The sequence below is a fragment of the Neospora caninum genome, chromosome XI (assembly GCF_000208865.1).
Source record: "Neospora caninum Liverpool complete genome, chromosome XI".
NCBI lineage: Eukaryota > Apicomplexa > Conoidasida > Eucoccidiorida > Sarcocystidae > Neospora > Neospora caninum.
Genome location: NC_018397.1, coordinates 3,400,937 through 3,426,114, shown reverse-complemented (window position 1 = coordinate 3,426,114; position 25,178 = coordinate 3,400,937). Strand labels below are relative to the sequence as shown.

At 57.3% G+C, this 25,178-nt stretch overlaps 4 protein-coding genes and 1 non-coding gene across 5 annotated transcripts; 2 read left to right on the top strand and 3 right to left on the bottom strand.

Moving 5' to 3' along the window:
- Nucleotides 1–343: 343 nt before the first annotated feature.
- On the bottom strand, nucleotides 344–8,628 carry NCLIV_057070 (putative ribosome biogenesis protein BMS1; the record flags this gene model as incomplete). The annotated part of the gene is made up of 12 exons (XM_003885263.1): nucleotides 344–688; nucleotides 1,065–1,295; nucleotides 1,684–1,817; nucleotides 2,027–2,301; nucleotides 2,733–2,860; nucleotides 3,418–3,665; nucleotides 4,117–4,231; nucleotides 4,791–5,888; nucleotides 6,292–6,472; nucleotides 6,729–7,307; nucleotides 7,689–7,891; nucleotides 8,353–8,628. The coding sequence occupies 12 exons, from the start codon at nucleotides 8,626–8,628 to the stop codon at nucleotides 344–346; spliced, it is 3,813 nt and encodes a 1,270-aa protein (XP_003885312.1).
- Nucleotides 8,629–11,026: 2,398 nt separating this feature from the next.
- On the top strand, nucleotides 11,027–12,952 carry NCLIV_057060 (putative dynactin p25; the record flags this gene model as incomplete). The annotated part of the gene is made up of 1 exon (XM_003885262.1): nucleotides 11,027–12,952. One exon carries the CDS (start codon nucleotides 11,027–11,029, stop codon nucleotides 12,950–12,952), a length of 1,926 nt encoding a protein of 641 aa, XP_003885311.1.
- Nucleotides 12,953–15,126: 2,174 nt separating this feature from the next.
- Nucleotides 15,127–17,157, bottom strand: NCLIV_057050 (conserved hypothetical protein; the record flags this gene model as incomplete). Its single annotated transcript, XM_003885261.1, has 1 exon — nucleotides 15,127–17,157. One exon carries the CDS (start codon nucleotides 17,155–17,157, stop codon nucleotides 15,127–15,129), a length of 2,031 nt encoding a protein of 676 aa, XP_003885310.1.
- Nucleotides 17,158–18,324: 1,167 nt separating this feature from the next.
- NCLIV_t130008 lies at nucleotides 18,325–18,398 on the top strand. The gene has a single exon. It is a non-coding gene; the product is annotated as a tRNA-Asn (tRNA).
- Nucleotides 18,399–19,966: 1,568 nt separating this feature from the next.
- Nucleotides 19,967–23,491, bottom strand: NCLIV_057040 (conserved hypothetical protein; the record flags this gene model as incomplete). Its single annotated transcript, XM_003885260.1, has 3 exons — nucleotides 19,967–21,688; nucleotides 22,021–22,758; nucleotides 23,099–23,491. 3 exons carry the CDS (start codon nucleotides 23,489–23,491, stop codon nucleotides 19,967–19,969), a joined length of 2,853 nt encoding a protein of 950 aa, XP_003885309.1.
- Between the last annotated feature and the right edge of the window lie 1,687 nt (nucleotides 23,492–25,178).

Here is a 25,178-nt window from a genome sequence, read left to right as displayed (position 1 = left end):
CAAACGGGTCAGTTGACCGGGAGGCTCCAAGTGGTCAGAAGCTGCTGATATGCGGCGCATTCAGACAGCGGTGACATGCTTTTTACGCACGAGAGCAACACACTGGCTGCGTGCGGTGGCCTTCACTAAAACGTAAATGTGGAGATATATAGATGTACTAATATAAGCGTATAGTTGTCGGCAGGCGGTAAAGCACCTCGGGGCCGAGCAACATCGTTGCCTCTGTTAGTTCGAGAACAGTGTGATCGGGTTCCCAGGAGTTTTCCTCGATTGTTTACGGGAGTTGCGCAAACAGTGGTGCTTTTCGACTTTCGTGAGACCTCCAGATGTTTCACGAAAAAGATCAGTCGTCTTCATTTCTGTCTCCCTTGCCCCCACCTCCCAGCCGCATTTTCTTTCGCATGCCAAGTTCAATTTTCCCCTGTTTGACATAGCGCCGCTTCCGCATCTCTGTCTGTTTCCTCGCACGTTCTTCCTCCTTCTTCGCAGCCACTTTCGCCACCTTCAAACGTTTTTCTTTTTGTTGTTCCTTTCGCTTCTCCACGCGAGCATTCTTGATTGTCTGCAATCGCTGCAGGAGCGCTGCCACGCGCCTGTCATATGCGCTCACCAGCGGTTTCCGAAGATCGAGTTCCTCTTCGAGCGCCTTGCCTTTCAGCTTGCGGAGCTTCGACGTTGCATGCTGCAACTGAAAAACAGAAAGAAAACACACACCTCACGCACACAACTTAGGCCCTGGTTTTTGCGTCATAAATGACGCAATCCTCTGTCAGCCTCCATTTGAGAAACCAACAGACCACCAGCCGCGCGAAAACGGAGTCCACGAAGTGCCTCATTTTCGTGAAAAAAGCCATGAGGTGCCCAAGCAAGGACTGCGATGGGCAAACACGTGCTTGGCAACACACACGGCGCCAAACAGGGGCGCGCAACTTCAGCGGGAAACCCATGCCTTCCGCCAAGCATGCAAGTGTGCACGGCACATCTCCTGGTGCATCCCGTCGGGTTCTTCGCGGTCTGGGGCGTGGGGACCCGTGCCAGTTACACTTTACACTTCCCCTTCTTACTTTCGTGCGAGCATGGAAAGGGAGTTTCAGCATGAGCTGCTTGGGAACTCGAATTGGGTTGAATTCCTTGGATCTTCGGGCAGCCTGAAGAGCGGCCAAGCCGCCGTCTGGGTGACTGCCGGGTTTCGTCGGTGTCGGCAACTGGAAGGCCTGTCGAATTTCTGCCTGCGTTCGGAGCCGCTGCCATCCTTCGACATCCAGCACTGGATTGCAGAATTGCCGTGGTTGCAGCTGAGAAGAAAGAGGAAAGAAAACAACACATTCTGGCCTTCCCCCAGCTCCGCCACACGCCGAGCTCGTGAAAGAGAATCACCGGCGAACCTCCACAACTCGGCAAACGCCCACGCCTCCGGAAGCGCCCACGAAATGCCTCAATGTACAACGCACTGCACATGCTTTCCCCGCACGTCTGTTGCCATAGGGAACAACAAATTCGCTTCCTGCTGGAATCGAAGCAAGGCCGTGGCTGTCAATCGGCACGACAGGGCCGCGTGCGCAGGCGCTTCATCCTCAGTTTTAACTGCCAAAAAGCCGAAATATGTAAATCGCCCAAACCCCCAAGGAGCAAGTTCTCAAACGGTGTGGGTGAGCGATAGACGAGTTTCCCATGGTGGTTTACCTTAATCCATGTTTTACAGACAACCAGGTCAGACATGAGGATCTTGTCTTCGAATGTCGCCCTAAACGTTCCGTCCGTTCCAAGCGCCTTCTTCACTTGGCCGCGAATACCCGAAACTGTTTGGATCTTGGCACCTAGAACACGCCGGGAAAGAATCAGAGACTTGCGTCCACAGACAATCGGAAGACACTGAGGAAGACTCCACAAACCTATACTCTCCGTGGTTGAGGCTGAGGCGGACAGCGCCAGCATGCGGCGCAAGGCAAAAAGACGGAGACGCACAACGTCTGATCAGCGTACGGCAGCGGCGGAGACAAAAGACTGTCAAAGGGCGTATACTTACCCATGCACATGTTGACTTCAAGGTCGGAGTTAAACATATTCTTGATGAAGGCGGTGTTTTTGAAGATTTTCTTCGGCTCTCCGAGAAGCTTCAGCTTCTTGCTCAACTCCACCGAGGGACTCGTCTGGAGAACCAGGCCCGTCGCACTGATGCGGAAATTCGCCGTTGCCCGAGTGTCTCGGATGGCCAAAATTGGCGTCGCCGGAGGCAGGCCAGGAGCCCAGAAATAGCCAAGACAATGGAGATGTTCTGGTGTGTATTTCAGGTAACGCACTCTGCAAACAAAGTGAGAAAGACAGCGAAGTGAAGCCAGTCAAAAACAAAAGTGAGAACTCCGGAGGTGCTCTCAGGGCGAAAACCCAAGGGGGGACAATGCGCCTGTAATTGCACAGGAAACAAATCAACAGAGTTGCAGATCCGCTGTCGCCGTCGTGGACTCACAAATAATCAGACATGCGCCACAAGCTACCGTTCCCCACCCGAGAGTTGAAACGCCATCCGTTCGGAAAAATGGACCTTGGACAGGCCGCTTGCCTCTGCGCTGTCGTCCCCACACACTTTGACACAAATTGTCTCCGCTGAATACGAAAGGAAGGCCTACACGTGCATATATGCATACAGTAGCCGAATACGAATACAGCACCACCTAGCACTGCCCACAGCGTGGGGGAAGCATTCTTCCACTAGTCACCCATTCGCCGCGTACCTAGCATTGCTCCGATCCTCCAGCGCATACATGGGAAGAGACTGGAACCGCCTCCACCCTGCACTAAACAGGAGAACGTCGTCGCTCTTCAGCACACGCGGAAACCACCGATGTTTCTTGACTCGGACCTGAGAATCGACACAAAATGCAAAAGAAGGGACACCCCCTTTGTGTAGGTGCGCTCACAGGCGGCCCGGTTGCTCTTTTTTCCGGAGGAAACAAATTCGCTGCAGCGTAAACCGTGTAGAGAGCCCCGCCCCACGCTCGCTTCCTTTCACCCGGTTGCCCACGTGACCGCGGCTCGCAGCTACGCAACCCCCAGCCGTGCAAACAGTTGCTTACACATCTTACACAGACAGAAATTGCGCCACAGACACGAAAGCGCACAAGTGCTCAGATGCGTCTGAAGCTCGAGTTCGGAAAACGCGCAACGACCGTCACCTGTTCGACAAGCGTAACTTCGATCAGGCTCCACAACCCCACAAATATGGAGATGCGCAGGACGGAAACGCACGCGGAAACACACACGATCACGTAAACCAGCCGGTGACGCCGTCGACAAATCGGCTGACACAGAGTCAGTGAGAAAGCCGTTAAGACGCGAAAAAATGTGCAAAGATCCACTTACACGGATGTCCGATGTCCAGCTAGACGTGGATGCACACACGCAACAATTTCGACTCACCTGGATAAACGTTTTCGCTTGTTCCCCAGCACAGAGCCCCCCGAGCAGAACTGGGCGATTGGCGGATAGGCCGTCCAGCCAGCTTCGAGGAAGGCGCTCGACACAAACGCGGACGAAACTCCCGATACTTGCGCACGCTCCCGACGGGTGTTCCGAGGAGGAAGAAAAGGACACAGAGCCGTCGGTCGCCTGATCTCGCATCTGAAGCCGCCGCGATTCCTCCTGGAGTCGCTTCTGCTCTGCCTGGTCTGGAAGGCAACTCAGGAGCCAGAAGAGAAAACTTCAGAGAGGGGAGAAACGCGGGGAATAGCGGAAGCGAAAACGAGATAGACGTTAAAGAACCAGAAAAGTGACGCACTCGCCACTTCAGAAAATGGAATCGTCTCTGCTAAAGTCAGCGTCTGCACTCCGATCGCAAGTGGTGTATAACTGCAAGCACAGAGACACTTTGCAGTCCTTTAAATAACCGTTCTGATTTCCGCTGCACACGGAAGACGCCTCAGTTGCTTGAGCTATCAAGAGACGAGTCCCCGGCGTTCTACCACGTACAAAAACCTATACGCAACGGTACATACCGTGGAGGAAAACTCGTATCGATTCACCTATCTGTCAGTGCCCTGACCGTGTACGTATGTGCAAGTAGGATCCCATGCGTGTTTTGTCGGCGAGGCGGGAAGCGCTGCTTTCCTTGTCACCTACGTTTCCGCTTCGCCTCTTCCGCTTCCTCCTCTGTCTGAGGCGGCCGCTCTTCTGCCGCTTTCTTCTTCTCTTCTTCCTCTGCGCTGCTCCATCCGCCTGTGATAAAGAAACGAGCCTGAAAGAAACGACGCCAAGCACAGATGCGCGAGAACCCGCATTGCGAGAGGAAAGCCGTTCCCTGTCCTGCCCACACAATCCGGATACATACGAGAGATGCAAAAACAGACCGCAGACGCTTGCACGCTGCTAAAGCACCACAGCGAAACCGGGAAGTAGGCCGACGCCTCTGTGAGGCCGTCCGCTCGGGCGAGCGGATGGAGTACAACCGCCTCTTCTCCGGGTCTCGTGGGCCACATCCTCAGGCAAAAAAAATCGCCAACATATTCTTTTAAAAAACACTCCCCGGTCGTGCAACAGGCGCTGTCAAACTCTCGCCAGAGACAGAGTGGACTCTTGCGGGCGTTTCCGTCGAAACAGCCTATTCCCCTCATGCATGCCATGCGCGCAGAGGCGGCGTTCGTTCTGAGCTACCACGCCGCGCCGAAACCATCGTTTACGCCCTGCCTTTTTGTGTCTCCGTTTTCGCCTGTCTCGCATTCCTAAGTGTGTGGGGCTCTTCAGTCTGTCGCGGCCTTCTCTCTCGCGCCTTTGGCGTCCTGACTTTCTTCTCTCACTTTAATCTCTTCAAGACGGTCCGGAGACCAGAAGTCTTTTTCTTCTTCGCCGTTCTCCGCCTCTCCGCCAACTGCCGCATACATCACGGGGTCAGGGATAAACGCACTGTCTTCATCCATGGGCAGTCGCCCGTCGTCTCGGCGTTGCTCCACTTGTTGTCTCAAAACCGACGGAAGGACCGGAGGCAGGTTGCCGAGTAACCCCCCCTTGGGACCGCTTTCTTCTCTGGTTTCCTCTTCCTCTTCGTCTTCAAAGAGAGGGATGGTGCGGTCTTCTTTCCCCGACGCAAACAGGCCGGTCTTCCCTCGCTCTGGCCCGCCTCTCTCCCCGCGTAGCCCCGGCTCCGAGCCTGCGCGCCTCAGACTGCGTGGCCTCTCGGACGCGCTCTCTTCTCCAGCTTCTGTTCGACCGAAATAAATGATCTCCTTCAAAGACGGCGGACGTGCAAACCTTTTGCGGGCTGCTTCGTGGACCGCGGCTATCTCGTCATTTTCATCGGAAGGATCGAACTCCTTCTCCTCTTCCTCCTCTTCATCGTCATCTTCTCTTTCAGTGTCACTCTCTTCTTGGTCCTCGGCATCATCGGAGTCAGAGTCCGACTCCCCGCCTTCGTTTTCTTCCGGTTCTCTCCGTGGAGGCATCGGCGCGCGCCGTCTGTGCCGCCCTTCGTGCTCGACTTCCTCGTCCTCACTGCCTGTCTCTTCCTCGTCCTCGCTGCCTTCCTCTTCTGCCGCAGGGACGAGTTGGCGTGTTTTGCTCTCCGTCGTCAGCGCCTGCGTGGAGTGCGGGAGAAGGCGGAGTTCCTGCGTTTGCAGCTGCTTGTCGATAAACGTCTCCGCTTCTTGCAGCTGCCGCACCATTCGAATCGCTTCCCCCGCGTCTTGCTTTTCCTTCTTTGAAAACACGGGTCTCTTCCCCGCACCCAGATCAACGCCGTCTTCATCTTCCTCACTCGAGTCGTCGGACTCGTCTTCGGACTCGTCATCGGACTCGTCTTCGTCTTTTGAATCGTCAGCGGTTGACTGGTCTCGAGAACTGCCTTGCCGCTTCTTCTCCGCGCGCTCTTTGATCAGCAGTTCCGGGCGAGTGAACGACACCTGCGAAAAGGGAGGCGACGATGGCACAGGAAAACAGGCTGAGACAGCTTGTTTTTCTCCATTTGCTTTGCTTGTTCTACTTTTCCTTTTCTGGCGTCTCCCTCGACCTCTATACCTACGTTCGCCCCCTCCGTCGCATGTGGGTGTTTCCCGTCCACTGTTCCCCCCACTTGCGCACAAACGCGACTTGAGAGATGCATGCACAGTCTGCTGGTCCGCGCACGGGGCCTCCATCTCGTCGTCTCGCGGAGATTCCCGACATCGCAAAAAAAAGGCCGGGGCCCACGCCGTTTTTCTTCTCGGTGCCTGTTTCTGGCCGCTCACGCGACAGCGTTCTCCTGGTTCCGCTGCCTCCGTTCCTCTCCTCTCCGTCGCCGTGTGTGTCCTCGGCCGAAAGCCTTACCTTCGTGTCAGGCAGATGTATGTACATGGCATCTGCGTCGACGCGGATATTTCCGACGTCGCACCCCGGCGCATATATCGCTCTCTGCTGTTCCTTGAGGGATCGGGGCCGTCGGCGCCGCTTCGCGTCTCCACTTTCCAGGCCTGCCGTCTGGGCGTCGCCACCTTCGCCCTCCTCATCGCTGCGAAAGAGACGAGAAAACATGGCAAAACAGAGCGGCTGCTCCGCGCACATTCCGACCGCCCCATCAACCGGTCGCCGCACAGCGCGAGGCCTATCGGCGTGCGCACCACGTAACCGTGAGGAGCGTCGTGCACGCGCAAAAGGCAAGTAGAGTTGCATTCGCACAGTCGCAGGAAGGCTCCACATCTCCGCGACAAACCGAACCGTAAACCCCCGACGTCGCCACTCGCGCACGTCTGCGAGTCGCAACTTACGATGGTCCTTCTGAAGCAGGCAGAGCGCCCTGCGGCGGAGGACAGGGATCTGGACAGCAGGAGAGGGAAGAGATTTGGAAGTCGCCGGCTCCAGGAATGTGGACCCACTGGCCTTGGCGCAGAACCGACCCGCGTACGTAGCCGTAAAAGACGCACGAGGAAGACGCGGGAGACGGTGGCGGAGCGCCGTTGCCGTCTGGCGCCTCTCTTTCCCCGTTTTCCTCGCCATCTTCTGCGGCATTCGCAGACCCGCAGTCCGGTTCACACCGCAGCGCGAGGAGGTAGGGGTGAGCCGACCGCCAGGAGAGCGGGGCGAACTTTTGAACTGCAATGTATCGCGACAAATTGAGGATTTCTCGCTTCTTGTATCTGCCGTACTGCAGTCCCGTCAGGTAGAAGAGCTTGGCGCCTTCGTAGATTTCCGTCCAGAAACGCGACTTTAGCTGCTTCTTGCACCGGCGAAGCGCCTTCTGGTTGTGGCGATCCTCCACCTTGTCCAAGTGGGTCAGGACGCCGATGACGCGCGGAAAACCGTGGACCTGGAGGATGTTGATGAACTCAAACGTCTCCATCTCAAACCTGCCCCAAGGAGACAGCGACGGGGAAGACACAAACACAACCGTCGGTAAACACGACTGCTTGCGCATCAAAGAATGCACACACACAGACACAGACAGGGATTACGCGTGACGGAAACCACCCTTCGACACAAACTCACAAATGCACACTCCGACATACACGCCCACGTGCATACTTTCATATACATATATATGTATACAAATACATATATGTACAAATATGTACAAATATGTACATATATATGTAGGACTACATTTGAACAGAAGCAGGAGAGGTTTCCCGCTCCGCGTAAGAGGCGTCAGGGCACCCGTTTCAGTCGCGCCATCGTCGCGGGAAAGAGAAGAGGGCCTTCCTGTGCCTGCTTTCTGTGTCGGCGCCTACCCGAAATCTGCATCAATGAGGAGGAGAACGAGATCCGCGATCTTGGCGAGATCGAGCATCTGACGCACGTCCGTCCCGCTGCATTCCACGAAGGTGAGCCTGCGCTGCTTGGAGGCGACTAGCGTCACCGGACCCTGGACGATTTGGAGAGAGTGGCGGGTGTAGTGCTTCACCAGGGAGCGGATCAAGGTTGTTTTCCCGACCTGCAGGCACAGAGACAGCGCGACAGGGGCGAGGGCCGAATCGTCGGCGACGCGCAGATGCAGAAACACGGAGACAACAGAGGAGGAGGAAGAGAGGAAGGCGGCTGCGCGAGGGAGCTCGCGCTGGATGTACACCGCGCAACCCGGTTGGCGGCGAGTCCTCGCGGAACTTCGAGCCCAGAGAACGGGGCGCTTCAGGCCGTCGAGAAACGCCGAGGCAGAGAACATGCGAAGAGAGGCAGAACAACACACGTCGTCGTACACACAAAAACAGCGCGGCGGCGACAAAGCCGCGCAGAGACGGATGGGGAGGCACGCAGGGAAAGGGGCTGAGAGCACGTGGAGGCACCGTCAGAGCGAGGATCGACGCAGGAGGCTGCAGATGCGCCTGCGACTGCTTGCGGGCCTCTCGACTTCGACGCAGATGCGTGCAGGCAGAAAAGGTGTGCATGCGTGCTTACCCCGGGAGGGCCTTGAACGACCACGACGTAGGGAGGCGGGATATCTGGAGTTTTGTCTGTTTTCTCTTCGCGTTCCTTCAATGCCAGTTTATCGAGAGAACGCTGAACCTTCCTCTGAACAGAGACAACACCTCCGCTGAAGGTGAAGGCCCGCGGGTTGTGTTGCTTCTCTGCTGTCTTTCCATCTTTTCCCCTCAATCGGTTCTTCTTCTTCTTCTCCGATTTCCCGTGTCTCTGTTGGTGCCTCTTGTGCAGCTGGTCGCCGGGAGTATCCATGGTTTTCGGGCAAGAAAAATCGAAGGCGGAGGCCAGACTCGCAGAGAAGACTTGGGGGAAGCCGAGAGAGAGTCAGGGCAGAAAGAGAGAGAGGCCACGAACTTTTCGAGGAAAAGGAAACGTGGGATGTACCTCTTTAGAGCAGAAAGAGTAGAAAGTGCAGGCCTGGAGGGGGAAAGAGAAGCCAAGGAGCACACCGGGAGAAGAGGCACACACACACAGGCAGAGACGCCGAGGACGAACCCCTCCAAGGCAGCGGCACAACGCAAGGCTGAGAGGGGAAGAACCTGCAGGCTGTGGGATTGAAGAGCGCCGCCAATGTTCGGTTTTCTCCTTGCCGAATACACCATTTGCTTCCGTCGGCTGTCCCGTCTGTTCCAGAAGTCGTTTGCATCGGAGAAAGGACACGGAGCGGGGTTTGAGGACACCTTTCCCCCAGCGTTGCGCGCCCGGAAACCCCTGCTGTCCGGTTTTCGGCTGTCTGCTTCAGAAGAACGGCAGCAACTTCCCACGCAGGCATCGCATCTTGGAAGTGAACACCCGGCTGTTTTTCTGTCGCGAGACGAAGAAGACCGCGCGAACAGGAGCGGTCTCACGGCCGCAGGCGGAAAGAGACTCGGGTTGTCTTCGACCGGGCTTTCGTGAAGACACGGTGCTGGACTCAAGTGTCGAGGCTTGCGAGCGAAAAACCAGCGGCCGCCTGGAACCTGAGCGAAACACGAGCGGAAAACCGGGGACGAGCGAAAAACCGGGGAGGAAAGCGACGACTAAACAAACAGCCGCGACTTATCCAAAGACTCTCTTTTCCTCTCTTCTCTCTCGCTCGAGAGTCGAGTTCTCGCGTGTGGGGCCGCCGGGGGAGCGAAAGGCCGGCCCTCCTCGCGTATACAGGGGAAACTTTTGGAAAGGAAAAACACGAGGCGAGAGCGCGAAAGACGACGACACGGGGTCTGTGTCCTCCGGCCGAGAGACTCGACAGCGGCGACGAAAGGCGCTTTGGGAGAAACGCGAGAAGAACGGCCTAGATGCGGCTCTTGCGCGAAAGATGTCGCGAGCGGGAAGATCAGCGTTGGAAAAGCGCGGGCCGCCGCATTGTTCACGAGTCCCCGCTGTTTGAATCGCCCTGTCCCCCCCCGAAAAAAGTGAAAGCGAAACCGCCCTTCTTTCTCGCGCTTGACTGGTGAGAAACCACTCAAACCTATACGCGCATGCAGAGAGAGCTGTGCGCGACAGCCTGGCGCACATATCGGGGGCGGAAAACCGTCTTGCGGAGATCGCCTCGTCGCCGATCTCCGCAAGACGGTTTTCCGCCAGGAAGTGCTTGCCTGCCGCGAGAAGGGGTGTTCCTGTGGCAGGAAAAAACAAGGCAGAAAGGGAAAGGCGTTTCTCTCCCTGCAGCTTCGCAGAGAGACAAGACACTTTTACAGGGCGCGCTTTCTCGACACACACCACTCGCAGGCGGTCGACACTGTGTCCAACCTTTTCTCCCGGGGCCTCAGCTGGTCTGCATGTGCAGGAAAAAGGGAAGATCGATTGGCGTGGCGAGTTTTCGCACAGACGATTTTACATCTTGGAAAACTTCGCTTTAGGACGCGAAACCTTCCGGACAAGGCAAAATCATTTGGAGTCTTGGCCTCTTAAAACCGTGGTGGCTTCGGTCATGGGGGCGGGTCTAGGCAGCGCTCGACTTTCCCCCGTGTAAGTCTTTCTCTATATCTCCGTGGTGTATTTTCATGTTTTTACATGGATATGTGTTATGGAAATCGTCCTTTTTTCCCCGGTCGGTTCTTTCCTGAGGCAGGAGGTGAATCCCGGAGGTCCACCGACACTGTCGCGCTGCTGTCTGGGTTCTCAAAAACAGCGAAAGGAGAAGCGTGGATCTCGCCAGTCTCGCCACGCTTCTACCAGTAAATCGCTATTCTAAAACGGCAGACACGCGCTCGAAGGGAAGCCACGCACAGCTGCGTTCCAACATGCGTCTTCTTTAGATCCGCGCAGGAAATTTCTGCCCAGAGAACTTTTGGAGAATCGCGGGTCCACGGCGGTACACGCACAAGGCCAACGGCTGGCGGGAAACGCGCCGCGCACCACGATCCGTTTTCTTCTTTTTTCTCGGTGTCTCTGTTCTCTTCATTTCTCCACTAGAATCCGTGCGGGTGTATTTCCTTCTCACTCTTGCCTTCGTGGCAAACCGCGAGACACTCTCGTGTGCTGCACAGACAGAGGAGAGCCGCCCCTGCGTTTAGCTCTCTTCCTCTCTCCGTTTCTTTCTCTTCTCACCATCCAGATTTGCGTCGTTCCTTGCCTCCTAGTTCGCCTCTTTTTTCCAAGAACGCGTCCCGGTGCATCGCCGTCTTTTTCGGATCTCTCCGCCTGTTCTCCCCCGTAAAACATCGCAATGGCGGATCCCCCGTCTTCTAATCCTGACGCACCTCCTCATTCTTCGGTCTCTGGGGAGGCGCAGGAAGGCCTCGCGACTTCACAGGAGAAGAAGGGCAATTCACCTGGAGAGAAGAAGGAAGAGGAAGGCGATTCACCTGGAGAGAAGAAGGAAGAGCAACGTGATTCACCTGTAGAGAAGAAGGAAGAGCAACGTGATTCACCTGGAGAGAAGAAGGAAGAGGAAGGCGATTCACCTGGAGAGAAGAAGGAAGAGGGAGGCGATTCACCTGGCGAGAAGAAGGAAGATGAGGGTGATTCACCTGTAGAGAAGAAGGAAGAGCAACGTGATTCACCTGGCGAGAAGAAGGAAGAGGGAGGCGATTCACCTGGCGAGAAGAAGGAAGATGAGGGTGATTCACCTGTAGAGAAGAAGGAAGATGAGGGTGATTCACCTGTAGAGAAGAAGGAAGAGCAACGTGATTCACCTGGCGAGAAGAAGGAAGAGCAACGTGATTCACCTGGCGAGAAGAAGGAAGAGCAACGTGGTTCACCTGTAGAGAAGAAGGAAGAGGAAGGCGATTCACCTGGCGAGAAGAAGGAAGAGCAACGTGATTCACCTGTAGAGAAGAAGGAAGAGCAACGTGATTCACCTGTAGAGAAGAAGGAAGAGCAACGTGATTCACCTGTAGAGAAGAAGGAAGAGCAACGTGATTCACCTGGCGAGAAGAAGGAAGAGCAACGTGGTTCACCTGTAGAGAAGAAGGAAGAGCAACGTGATTCACCTGTAGAGAAGAAGGAAGAGCAACGTGATTCACCTGTAGAGAAGAAGGAAGAGCAACGTGATTCACCTGGAGAGAAGAAGGAAGAACCGAAAGGTTCTCCTCAGGACGACTCAGGGGGAAAACAGTCTTTGACACAAGCGTTTTCGAGCATGGCACGGACACCGTCTCTCCGCAGCGAGGCCTCCGCCTCTCCCGGAGCAGGCACAGAGATGGTGAAGCGGACAAAGCGGCAGGGCTCGTGTGGGACGGGAAGTTCTTCTGCGTCGAACACCAGTCAGGAATATGTCACGTTTGCGTCTCACGTTCCTTTCCGCTCCTACGTCTCCACTGGAGGCGTCGCCCTCGAACTGTCTGACGACTCTCCCGGCAGTGCGCGCAAGAACGAAAATCAGTCTGTGCCGTCAGAGAAACAGCGCCACGAGCCGAGGGCGGCTGTTGAGTCTGTGAAGCCTGGCGGGTCTCCAGAGGAGTTGGCCGATTCGCAGGTGGTTCCCGTGTCTGCCTTTGTTCTCGCGTCTTCGTCGAAAGACGACTTCTCTCATCTCCCGCCTGGCGTCGAAGTGATCCCGCCGCCTTCGCAACCGTACACGCCGTTTTCCTGCTTCGTCACGCCCTCCCTGGAGCCGCCTGTGCACTACCCGAGAGCCGATTACATCACCACGGCTTCGGGAAACCGGGTGGGCCGCGGAACTCTTCTCTTCGGGTCTCAGAACATCACTCTGGCAGGCCGCTCTGTGGTGTCTCAGGGCGTGCTTTTGCGCGGCGATATGGTCTCCTTGCGCTTCGGCAGATACGTCTATTTGGACGACAATGTTCTCGTCCACCCGAGCTCGTACCGATCCAAAGGGCAAACTCTCCACGTCCCTCTCACCGTCGGGGATTACGTCATTGTGGGGAAGAACGCAGTCCTTCGCGCTGTGGCCGTCGGATCCTGCGTCCAGATCGGCTCGGACTGCGTTGTCGGCAACCGCTGCATTTTGAAGGATTTCTGCAAGATCCTCCCCGGAACCGTCCTCGCCGCCGATACAGTCGTCCCCTCGTTCACAGTCTTTGGTGGGAAACCCGGCAGGATGGTGGCCGAACTCCCCGAGGGAGAAGCGATGCTGATGAAACTGGAAGCCATCCGGAAGTACAACCTTTTTCTGCCTGAAGAAGAATGAACGCAGAACAGCCTGGAACACGCGAGAACGCGAAGCCGTCTTTTTCACGGAGGGGGCGGGGGGGAGGGGATGTGGACGGAGACTCGGGGACGGAGACTCGTGGAATCAAGAGAAAAGCGGCTGACGGGCGAACCTAGGGTCAGTGTGAACCGTGAAGGAGGGACAGAGAGATGCTTCGTACCTCTCTCTCTCTCTCTCTATATATATATATATATATATATATACATATGGGTGGGAGAATCCGAGTGCGACACACGGGAGACCGTGCGTTCACGGAGGGGAGTGTGGAGCCTAGGGGAAATAGACTGCGGAGACAGCAGAGGGGCATCCCGTTCAGTTTGATCGAGTGGAACTCCAGAAGGCACTGCGCTGTTGTTTTTCGTACGGGAGGGGAACGGGGAGGAGAACGCGTTTCGAGATGGTACAAGGAGAGAAGGAAAGCAAGAGAAGGCGGGCATTTCGAGGTGAGGCTCGTGGAGGGGGGAAAACGAGAGAGGCTCGAGAGGCCCAGGTGTCTCGGAAACATTATTTTCACTTTTTAAAAACGAGATACGAGAGAGGAGCCTGATAGCACAGGGACGGCGTCACGGTGGTGCGTCTGTGTTCGCAGAAAAACGGCGGCCGAGCGGTCACCCCGCCCTGTTCCAAGTTTTTCAGCCTCCACTTTCCCTCTCTAAAAGTTTCCCTCTCCTCTCCTCCAGAGTTGAAGAGGCGATGTGGAAACCGACTCGGAACAAGAGGTCGGGATGCCCGAGGCATCACAGAAAGGAGAGAGGATGGCAGGTTTAGCCCACCAAGGAGGAAAGGCAATAGTTAGGGTCACTCGAATGGAGAAAGGTGGAAGTTCCCTTGAGGCTATTTCCACTGGAAACGCGTGTATTTCCCTCATCTCTTGCGTCAAAAACTAGATCTCGCTCGGCACCAGAGAGCAGCCAGGCTACCCTCTCAGCCCCTACGACCGGTGCACGAGAGCCACAATCTACAGCGCCTGCGCAGTCGCTCAAGGAAGATTTGATCCTGTTTATGATTTAAGGGATGTAAACATGCCCAAGGTATAAACGTCCGGTCATTTCGATTGGCGACGATATATCGCATTTCTCACTAAATCAACAGCGAAGGCACACGCGTTTAGGGGAGCTGCGTTCGACACAAGGAATCACAAATGCAGCGTACTCTTGCCTTTAACTCTGACCACTTGAAGCAGATACGCGCTAGTCCGAGATAATGGACGTAGAAATGCCATTTTTGTTGCGCGATCCTGAAGCTTCTCGGCGGTGATTTTGTCATAGTATTCGCCATCACGTAGAGAGGAGCCCGAGAAGAGGCCTTGCTTCCCTCGGGTATCGCGTGCCCAGACATCCATGTCTCATCGCTCTACAGACAGCGCTCTCCGCAGCAGCCGGCTGTGACTCTCGGCTCTAAAGATTCCATATGTCTCCCAGGGTTGAACATTCTCCGGAAAATGGAGCTCTCAAGCAAGAGCGATTAAAGAGGCGACGGCAACTGTACAGAGTGGATGCGTCCAGTAACAGAGCGGCGACACTTCTGATCAAGCGGGGCACGCGGCTAAACCCTGTGGCTGCCTAGAGAAGAAAAGCTGCACGACGTTGAAAAGGAAGGATATCCCAGAGCTGGCTGCATACGCAGAATCTGTGGACACGGTTGTGCTGAGCCTGGGAGGTCACCGCCAGACTGCCGATAGCGCGAGAGCTCTACGAGGGTGCCGCGGATCGACGCGGCACGAGGCAACAGCTGCGAATTTGAAAATTCGCGAGGAACGGGTTCTTAGTTCCAACGTACAATTTGGCACAGAGACGCGACCGAACGCACAACAAATGAAGGAGCGCGTACAAGTGGTTCTTCCCGCAACAACACGTAAGACTGGTTCGCTTCCCCCCGCTGTACTCGCCGACGTTTCAACACGCCTCCTCTTGGCGCAGCCTTGCGTGGAGCACGTGGAAGAGCGACAGCCGTGTGGACTCGGTTCCACATCGAGATTCCCTTTTCTGGTGACTCCACAGCCGTTCGAGGCCTCGTGACGCCGCTTCGTCTCCTCCCGGCCGACAGGCCGAGCCGAGGGGGAGGCACGGGCCGTCGGAGACACCCGCTGCTCTGGAGAATAGAAGTCTCGTGCCACCCCCCTCCCCCCGCGTCGACGTCACAACCCGATTTCCTCACCAGCTGAGAAGGAGATTCCCTTGGTGTCCGTCTTGCGCAGTGTCGGCCACCACCTCTCTCTCTATGACTTCGTCCTGCCTTCTTCTTCTCTTTCCCTTTCCGAACTCGTTCCCCTTCTCCCTCCGCGATTCGCCGCGCTCTTCGTCCCCGGCCGCGCCAGCGTCGGCATCTTCCTTATCGACCGCGTCGTCGGCTTCCAGAGACAGGGCCCTTCTGCTTACCTCACCTCGTGGAAGTCCCCACAGCGTGAGATCCGCAGTCTCCCCATCTTCTTTGCCTCGTCTCCTCTTCATTCCCGGTCTACAGGAGTCTTCGGCCCCCCCGCCAGCCTCAGCGGCTGCTTCGTCCTCGCCGAGTTCTCGCCATTCCCCGCTCGCCTCGTCCCACCTCGAAGGCGGCATTTGCGGAAGCTGGAGCTGCGGCAAATGCAGCTGCAACTCCATTTTCGCGCACTGCCTCTTGAAGTCTAACGAGGCGCCATCCGAAGCAGGGGGACTCGGCGTCGGCGTGCATGTCCACAGGTGGGCGGGAGGGAACTGAGGGAACCAAGGCGGCACATGCAGCGGCGGCTCTGCGCTCCGGCTCGGCCCCACCTTGCCGCCAGGTCCCCCGGCGCCGCCCAGCCCCCGGGACGGCGCGCCGTCCGGGTACGACGCGCCTGGAAGGGCCGCGCCGCTCCCCGCTGCGGGCCCGACCGCGGGGGAGCCCGAACCCGACAGATCGGGCCCCGCAGGGGCGTGAGGGCCTCCAGGGACCAGGCCGGGGCCTGCGCCCGAAGCGCCGACAGCTGCGTCAGGAGGCGAAGCCGTCCCGGGAAAGAGCCCGATCCCGTGGGCGCCAGGTCCGAGAGGCACTCCTCGTTGGGACTGGCCTCCCAGCCCTCGCAACGCGTCGTCTCCCCGCCCCACAGGGCCCTGCGGGTCGTGGGGGGCATCGAGGGCGGTGGAGCCCGAAGCGAGCGCGGGGACACCGACCGCGCCGGGCTCTTCCGCGCCGATGGGGTCTACCGGCTCGCCCAACAGACGGCGGTACATCCACGTGTCGTCTGTGGTCACCACCGGTTCTTCCTCGGCCGTTTCCAGCAGGGGCATGCATGCGCCCCTCTCGCCGCCTCTGCTCGCGAGGGCCTGCCGCGCACGTCGGCCTCGGCCATCTGCGCCCAAAAGGACTTCCTTCGGCTGCGTGCCTGCGACTGGAGCGATCCCCGTGGTGCGGAAGAGAGCCGCGTACGAGGAGGGACTGACATCGAACAGCGCCTGCTTCACATCGAAGTAGTTCGCCACGCTGGTCCCCCTGATGTTCGCGTAGATCTTGGCTTGGCGGCCAATGGCTCCGATGCGGTACGCTAGCCAAGACGAGACGTACTCGAGGCACTGCGGCTCCACGCTCTGAACGCCTTTGCTGAACATCATCCAGGCCGCACTGCGTTGCAACAACGCATGCATGAACCGTTGGCGACTCCCACATACACTCGGGACTGTTACGAGCGTCCGTTGAGGCGCGCACCCGGCGCCTGAGGGCCAAGAACCTCTTCCACTCGCTCCAGTCCCCGCCGCAGCGCGGGCCCCCTCGACGGCCAGTGGAGTCGAGGACTGAAGTCCACTTGCTGCACTCCCCACAGTCAACGGAGGGACAGCTGACGACGGGTCGAGCACCACTGTCTCTGTTCGTGGCCGAGGCAACCCTGGGAGAGGCCCCGTCATGACGTAGCCGGCAGCTGAGAGCGGAGGCGGCGCACGCCCAGGGGTCAGGGAGTCGAGCCCCGGCGCTTCTGAAACAGACGCCCCAGGGCCGCCCTCAGGCAAAGCCGGCGCCGAGGCATCTTGCGACGAGTCATTCGGCGTTGACGCCGCGGAGGCAGACGGAGACACGTGGGAAGAACCTGAAACTGCAGGAGGCGCTGAGGCACAATCCGAAGAGGAGTGCTCAGGAGCCCCCACGCTGGCTGCGGAAACCGAGCCCGCGAGCGCACCCTGGTGGGACAGGGCCGCCTCCGCGGGAGGGGCGGATACAGGAGGCATTTCCATACCCGAAACGCTCGCCGGATTCGCGGGGTGTGCACGCAAAAAGAACTCGACTTTGAATATTCTCGCGGTGCTCGGGGGGACGATCAAGGTGAGGCGCCTCGGCGTTTCCCGTGTTTTTCTCTGGTTGGGGGAAAACGCGAACTTCCGAACGAAGCGAACGACGCTGGGGACCTAGCGGGGACGGCGCTCCTCGACGGTTACGCAACGAAGCGCCACAGGATACAACCACGAACAGACGGACGCATCACGTGTAGCATTTGACCAGGGATGAGCGCCTACCGGCAGAGGACTGGCATTCTGTCGGTCGACTTTTTCTTCGCTAGGACCAAAGAGAACCAGGCACACAAACATCGCAGAACGTCCAGCGGACCCGTGCTCCGTTTTGTATACGAGACGGGCGAATGCCGAAACTGGGCCAGGTGACTTAGGGGCACGCCTGGCCTTAACTTCGCACGGAGCGTTCGGCCTCAGAGGAAGAATGCGGGGAGCCTGGGGATCGCCGACGCATGTTTGCTTCCGCTGCGGCCTCTAGGAGAGGCTAAAGCGCAGACTAAAGGGCGCATCCATGGGGTGTAGACAAACTTGTTTCTCTCTTCCCTTCCCTCAGCCCAACAGGGGAGTGTCCCTGCTGGCTCGTGGCTTAAATGAAAGCGTTGCAACGGCAGTTTTTGTCCGAGGAGACCGGGCGGCTCGTCAGAATAGGTGCATCCACCCAGCGAGACCTGGATCAGAGGACGAGCAAGGGTACAGGAGAGAACTGGACGGGGAGTACAGGGCGGGGAGAAGGGAGTTTCGACACGACTCGACAGAAGTCCTTATGGGAAATGCATCGAGAAAACTGGATACAACAGCTGAAAATGCCCCGACGCAAGGAGATTCACCACACAGACCAGCGAGAAGTGCGGGCACCCCCGCGGGCCCGCACAGAGTGGCAGAAGGTACACACCAGCGGCCGGGCCAGAGGAAGGGACTGCGAGCGAAAAAATTGGGATTCGGGGATTTCGGAAAGGACATTTCGGTCAAGAGATTTGCAAATACAATTCACTGGCCTGCATGCAAAGGGTTGCAGCGAACCCGCGACCTACCGGATGCATGCATCGCGGAGCAAACCGTGTTGTCCGGTCTCCCGCCTGGAACGAGGAGAGCGCAGCGCCGGAAGGTACTCCAGGTTCCGTAGCTCAGCCGGTTAGAGCGTGTGGCTGTTAACCACAAGGTCGCTGGTTCGATCCCAGCCGGTACCGCTCTTTTCTGTCGTTTGTGCACTGCATGGAAAAAGCGAGCAGATCAGCGGATATTAAGGAGGACCCGGCAAAAATACGTGTCTCTCCACGTGTGTACAGACACGGGGCGGAGGCGGGGGCGGTTTTGGACAAAGTCTAGGGAAGGAGCACGACCGATCGTGCCTCGTGCGCCACAACGGACAAAACACATTTGTTTACCGCAACGGCGCTTGTTCCACTCTTGGCAGTGCCGTCGTAGATTGCGCAATTCAACACACACACACACACACGTGCCGTCGAGCATACCGAACCCAGCCGGCAGTAAGATAAAAGATAGCAGATACTCTACCATGGAAGAAGTAAGTCGTTCGTTCGACACACACGCCGCGTCAGCATTCCATGCAAGGACAAAACACGGTGGATGGCAGTTGTGAGGGTGTAGCGTATGTGTTCTGACTTCGACGCTGTCGAGTCGTGCTCATCCGCTCCGGTGAAATGTGCAGTGATGGATATTCGGGCTGTCTGTCGAGAGTGGGCTGCAATCGAACAGCTGGTGCCCGGAACCTCAGCCGGTTGCACGGCTCGCCGCAGCTGGAAACGAACGCTCGCCTCGGTCCTAGCCAGTGCCTGGACAGGTTTGCACATTGTGTGTCCGAGAGGAGGAGTTCGTCTGAGTCGATCTGCGGTCCCTTGTGCTCCGAGCACAAAGGCCGTTGCACAGCTTCTCCTGGAGACGGGCGTGCGGAAATCCGCTTCTCTCCTGAGCATCAGTTTCGTGCCTGCAACCGGATCTGACCGTGTGCCTGTTTTTTGCTGAAAAGCTTTCCACAGCGTGACGAAAGAAATCAAATTGGGCGGCTCTCCTTTCGAACACGGAGTTCTTGCTTCCTTACAAGCGGAAGCCCTCCGGTCCAGCGACGTTCCAGTCGATTCGCCTGCGGTGTTGCAGTCTTTAGCATTATGCCTCTAAAAACTTGCACCAGAAACACATGAGAAGAGTGAAGCGGACGGAGGGCTGCGGGCCTCCTCGGGATGTCGCCTACCCCTCTTTTGTAACTTGCACTCGTTTTTGCGATGAGCAATTCGAAGTTCCATCATACGTTTCTGGTCGTTTATGGTGAAAGGGGAATTGCTATCTACACAAGAGATCTTAATGCCTGCATGTGATGTGACTCGTAGTGTCTTTTGTTAGGTAGCCAGAGCTAACACACGGCGATGCATGCCACGATTTTGTGCTGGACTCTCCATTCGCGTGCCTTCTAGGCGCCCCATACAAGAAAAAACTATTGCGCAGTCACCCGGAAAAGCCCAGGCGGACGCTCTTCTGTTTTCGTAAGCACTTTGGAAATGCAGCGGTTGACGAAACTGCCCCGCTGTCAGCGATTCATCCACTTTGTCGCCTCTGCAGAAAATGCACTCGGAAAACAAACGTTCTTCAAGCGATTATCAGCATTACAGTGGAGACGTTTGTCTCGGCATTTCGTTTGCGCAAGGCCGACCCGTTCCGCGATCTGTTAAAGGCGAAACAAGCAAGCCGTTGACAAAAAGCCAAGAGTTCCAGTGCGATTCCGCTGGATCAGTCTGGTATTTCAGATGTCCTCGCCACTCGCACTGCCCCAAGCCGCCCTCGCAGCGGCAGCCACGAAACCTTCAATGTCCACAGCGCACTCTGGCCACGCCTTCGAGGGCGAAAACACTCGCAAGTTCTGACGGGTGTCGCCTGCGTCCAGTTGCGGTTGATGCGGAGATACTTTTGAGGGCGAAGCTGTGGACGAATCGAGCAGTTCACTGCCCGTGCCATCGCTACTGCAACTCAGTCCAAAAAACGGGGTTTGCTGGCTCTGTTGGCGCCGGTCGGAAGGATCGGAGAGATCCGTCGCGAGAGCAGAGTGCTGGGTTCTGCGTGTGCCTCGCCATCTTCCATCCGACGCCTCGCTGTCGCCCTCGGCCCCGGAAACGGTCCTCGAAACACCGCGCTCCGTCGCGCCGTCCCCGGAGCCTGCAGGAACTGAATCTGGAAGACGAAGAGCATCTTCAGCCCCACAACCTCCCTGCGAACTCGCGGGAAAACCTGGCACCGCAGACGACTCCTCCGCGCGCAGAGGAACACGATTTCTCGTGGACGTCCCAGGGGCGTCACCCGGCACAGAGAACGACGGAGTTTCCCGGCTCTCAGAGGCAGAGAGGTCGGGCCGGTGGAAGTCCTCCGAGTCCTGAACAGACGCGTGCTGCTGACGACACACGGGAGAAGAGGCTGTCTGCCCAGTTTCGACGCCCGAAGCGAGAGACAGCCGTGCAGGCATGAAGGCGCCTGTGGCCACGCTGGAGCCCCGCACAGTGGCGGAACCCGCTTCCTCGTGGAGCGTGCGAGCGGCTCGAGAAGCGGCTACCGCGGATGCGGGAGCGCCGGCGCCAGCGCGAGGGGAAGCGACTGCGCGCTCAGAGTTCCTTGACCGTCGCAGCACTGCTTGGAGACTGTTGATTTTTTCTGTGATGCGGAGAACGTTCTGTTGCATCTCCACATCCAGAGGATCTAGAGGCGACACGTCAACGGAGCCTTTCTCTCTCTCTGCCATCTCAAAGGTATTTGTCGACGAGAACGGATTTTGAGGTGAAAACGACTCCACATGGTTGGGCGACGAGACTGGAAACGCCTGCCCCGGGCGCGTGCGGTTCCCCCCCACGGTGTCTCTGTTCGCGATCGCTCCGTCCTGCCTGGACCCGCGAGAAGGCGACGCCGCAGGGAGGCCGGGCACGCACTCGGCGCTTTCTTCGTCCTCGATTCTGTTCGAAGGGACGTGAGAGGACGGAGCGCGCAAATCGATCGAGGCCCAGCTATCCAGGCGCCCCGCTGGTTGCGCTTCCAAGCCAAGGCGCGTCGCGTGCCCCGCCTGCAGGGGCGGAGCACACTTCTTATCCGCAGGCCCTCCCGCTCCAGCGCGGAAAGAAGTGTTGGAGCTCCCGTTTGTTTCGCGGGAAACCGCCCCAGAGGAAAGAGACGCGACGCCTGGCGGGGGAGCTATGCTCGGCTCGGTTGCTGGCAACGCAGCCAAAGTCGTGTTGTAGATCGCATTCGGACAGAGGGAATCAGGACCGCCTCGCGCATTCGAGGACCCGAAACTCTTTCGAAGAAATTGAGGACTTACCGACGGACCTGGCGCTGTGGGAGCGGCCTCGAGGCGAGATCCAAGCCGGCTCTCCAAAATGGAGACGCGGGTTTGCAAAAGTTGCAGCTGAAGATGCAACTCGTCGACGGAGGCCGTCACGTGGTGGCTGAAAGCGCCGACTTTGCCACTCAAGCTGGAGACTTGCTGAGGAACAAACAGAGACACAGATTTCTGGAGATTCCGAACCACCAAGCCCCCTCGCAGACACCGCCCCTCGAGATTCCGGTGCACGCTCCATCGTCTCCCTGGAACACAAGACACGAACCGGGGAGAACCGTCCTGTGCTGCATCCGGACCACACGGGCCAGTGTCTGTTGTTGAGACGTCGAAACGGAAAAAGCAGGGGCTTGGAAGGAAACTGTTGCGATCCGAGAGTGAGAAAAGCAGTACACAGTCGGGACACAACCTGGTTCCCACTGGGGGGGGGGGGGGGGCGGAGAACTGGCCGGAACAGAACAAAAACTGAGATCACTCACCTCCATGAGCAGCTGAAGCATTTGAGCCGTCCTCGCGATTTCGCCGATCCTCTCGATCTGGGGACCATCTCTCGCGACGCCCGGCTCACTTGCGAGCCCGACGGGGACGGACGCGCTGACAGCAGCGAGGTCTCCGGGCGCCACAGCCTCGCATCTGTTTCCTCCTTCTGGGCCCAGAGACGCTCCGCTTGGATTGCTCCAGGTGGCTGCCATGTGCTCAGCTTCTCCCTGCGTGCTCAGACGGTGACACGGCCCCCAGTGTGTAGACGCTTCAATCGCCCACACCGGAGGAAAACGCCCGTCGTTAGCCTCGTTGCGGCTTTCCGGAGCTTTCCCCCATTCGGCGGCCCCTGCTGTGAGACCTGTAGAAAGTTGAGGGCTGCAGGAGTCTATTGACCTCGCGGTCCCGGGCGAAGGAATCACTGCGGTCTGCGCACTCTCCCGCGCCTTCAAGCGATGCTCGGGCCACGTGCCAGAGAATGCACCACGCGGAGAGGAGCAATTGAAATGCTGTTCAGGCGGACAGTTTTCGTCCTTCGACTGACGACTAGCCACATCGCGTGAGAGCGGCGGACTCTTGCTGCTGCGGCGGGGGCGATGTTGGGCGGCGTACTGGTTGTGGATTTGCCGGCAAATGTGGACGAAATCTAGACACAGGTGAATCTTCCGTTCGGCGAAACCCGTTGGGGACAGAAACTGGGACACCGTCAGGGCTGGCCTGTAGTGACATTCATCCCGCTGCATCGCATCCGCGGTCACAGCACATGCACACGAGAGACGGTTGTTTGCAGAGTTTTTCTTGACGGCGTGTCCTTTCAGGGTACGCAAAAAAGTGGATTCAATTTGCGTCAACAATCTTTTCTTGCCCCCAGCCGATACGCGGGTCTTTCGCCGATTATTTCCGGACCCCATCACGTGTCCTTGGTCCAACATCGCCGAACTTCCTTCCGCCGGTAGCCCCGTTCCTGGGGAACGCCAAGCCTCATTCACGTCCTCAGAGGTGGAGATACCAACAACCCACGACACTCCATTGTTTGTCGCGAGTTTGGGTCTCCTTTTCACTGCGGAAGAGCCTTACCAGGAATTTCCACAGGGTTTGAACGAAGCGTTGGTCTGTTTTGTAGAGTAGATCGTAGCCTCGGTCCTGGAACGCTCGCCAGACTCCTTCACTAAGTTGCAGGCAAAGGAAGTGGAGAATTGCCAAGAAGGCCGTCACATTTCCTCGGCCGAGGCTTTCATCGTCGAACCCGCCGGATGCGACAGAGGCGGTGTCGACGAACGAATGGAGAGCAGGGGGATACCGCAGGCGTCTGAGAGCGGCCCGAAGCTTCTTGATTGAGCCCGGGAGATCCCCTGGAGCAGATGGAGGGGGAGGAGAGAGAGATAAACCTCTCGGGGATATCACCGCCGCTGATGAGGGTGCCGGGAGCGGTGCGGCGGAAGACGAACAGGCGGAGGACACAGGCAGCATTTCATCGTCGAGTGAGAGCCGAAAAGACCTCCAAAAGGGACGGTAGAGAGGCTGCCGCCACTGCACCTTTAGGCCCCTAGGCGGGCGACAAGGTGGTAGGGGAAAGCGGAGTGACGTTTTTGGCGCAGGACAGTGCAGGACGGTACCCGTTGGAGACGAGAAAAAGGCATTGCCGCTCTGCAGTCCGGAGAAAGGAGTGAGCAACGAAGTGTAAACTTGTGAAGATGCCGAGCGAAAGGGCGAAACTAGTGGGTACCAGCTTTCAATCGCAATGAGAAACCGATCTGGGACGCGGTCCGATGCAAAACAGGAGGAGTTCGTGGCGGCTCCTTTGGCGACATATGAAACGGGTCGCCGCAAGCGATCAAGGGGATGGGCGTAGGCTTCCAACTGCATAAAGGAATAATTAAGAGAAGATGCACGGAAAACAGATTCGCCCACGCGAAATTCACAGCTTTCTCCCAGCTAGAGGGCATGCAGCAGGGAGTAGCACGAGAAGAAGAAGCACTGGCGGTTGTCTTGAGAAAACGTGCCACGATGGTCGCTGTCCCCTTACTGGTAGCTACTGTGTTTACGGTGATCACCGCGTTGCATAAAGAAGAAAGCAGACATCCAGGAAAAAGTCTGGCTGAACAGGAGAGAAGTCGCCCTTCTTCTGCTTTCTCTCGTCGGCATGGAGATGCAGAGACCGCTGACCTCCCCAGCATGCACAAATGGCAATTCTTTGAGGTAATTACATCTTCTAATCATGACAAAGACATCCACATTAACAAAGAGACAGGCACGGAGGCAATTTGACTCCGTTTTTCTGTGTGCAACCAAGAGAGCTCGCGATTTGTGACATCGAAGAAGACACGCCAGAGAAACGTGTTTCTACCACCGACCCTCTTTTCCACATCCCTAGAGCTCCCTTTCTTGCTCGCTCGGTCGAGTCCCTCCGTTGTGGCCATGGACCCAGCGACGACTGAAAGGCAGATGGTTTCGATCGCAAACGTACATCATGATACACAGATATACAGGCACATCAGCACCAGGATGTGAGGAAATTGTAAGGTACGCGACTGCAGTGTAACCGCTTTCGGTTGCTGTAGTCAACGCCAGAGGGAATTTTCTGCCTGCAGTAGCGAACATGCCTTCGGCCATCAGAGCAGTGCAAACCTTCAAAAGTGTTTTTCAGGTGGCCGCTGCGCATGGCATGACCTGCTCTAACCCCATATTTGAAAGCTTTGCGAAAGGAGGGAATATACTGAGACGAAGCTTCGGGGTTGTAGATGGCTGACTACTTTGGAGCAGAAACTAAGTGAGCACACTGCAAGGCAACACAAAATCACAAGCACGTGAAGGGGCTCGTGCGTGAAAGTAACAACACGCGTAGGGATTTTGCTGTAAAAATAATCTTATGTGTAGCTCTTCTCATGGAAGAAAACACCACAAGCGAATAACTTCAGCATCGTAGGATACTGAATCCGACACACTTTGGCGGAAGGAGAAAATTTCCGTGCCACGCCGTACGGACGTCGGAGTTTCGAGGCGCCAGCTTTTGCGTTTCGAATCGAGGTCACCACGTGTCTGCAGGGGTGAAGCATACCGCTTACTCGAGGAATGACGTAAATGTTCGTACCTGAAGCCCCTGGTCTGAGTTGACACGCAAGTACGGAGGTCCTCAAGTGCGCGGCTGTCCAGATTG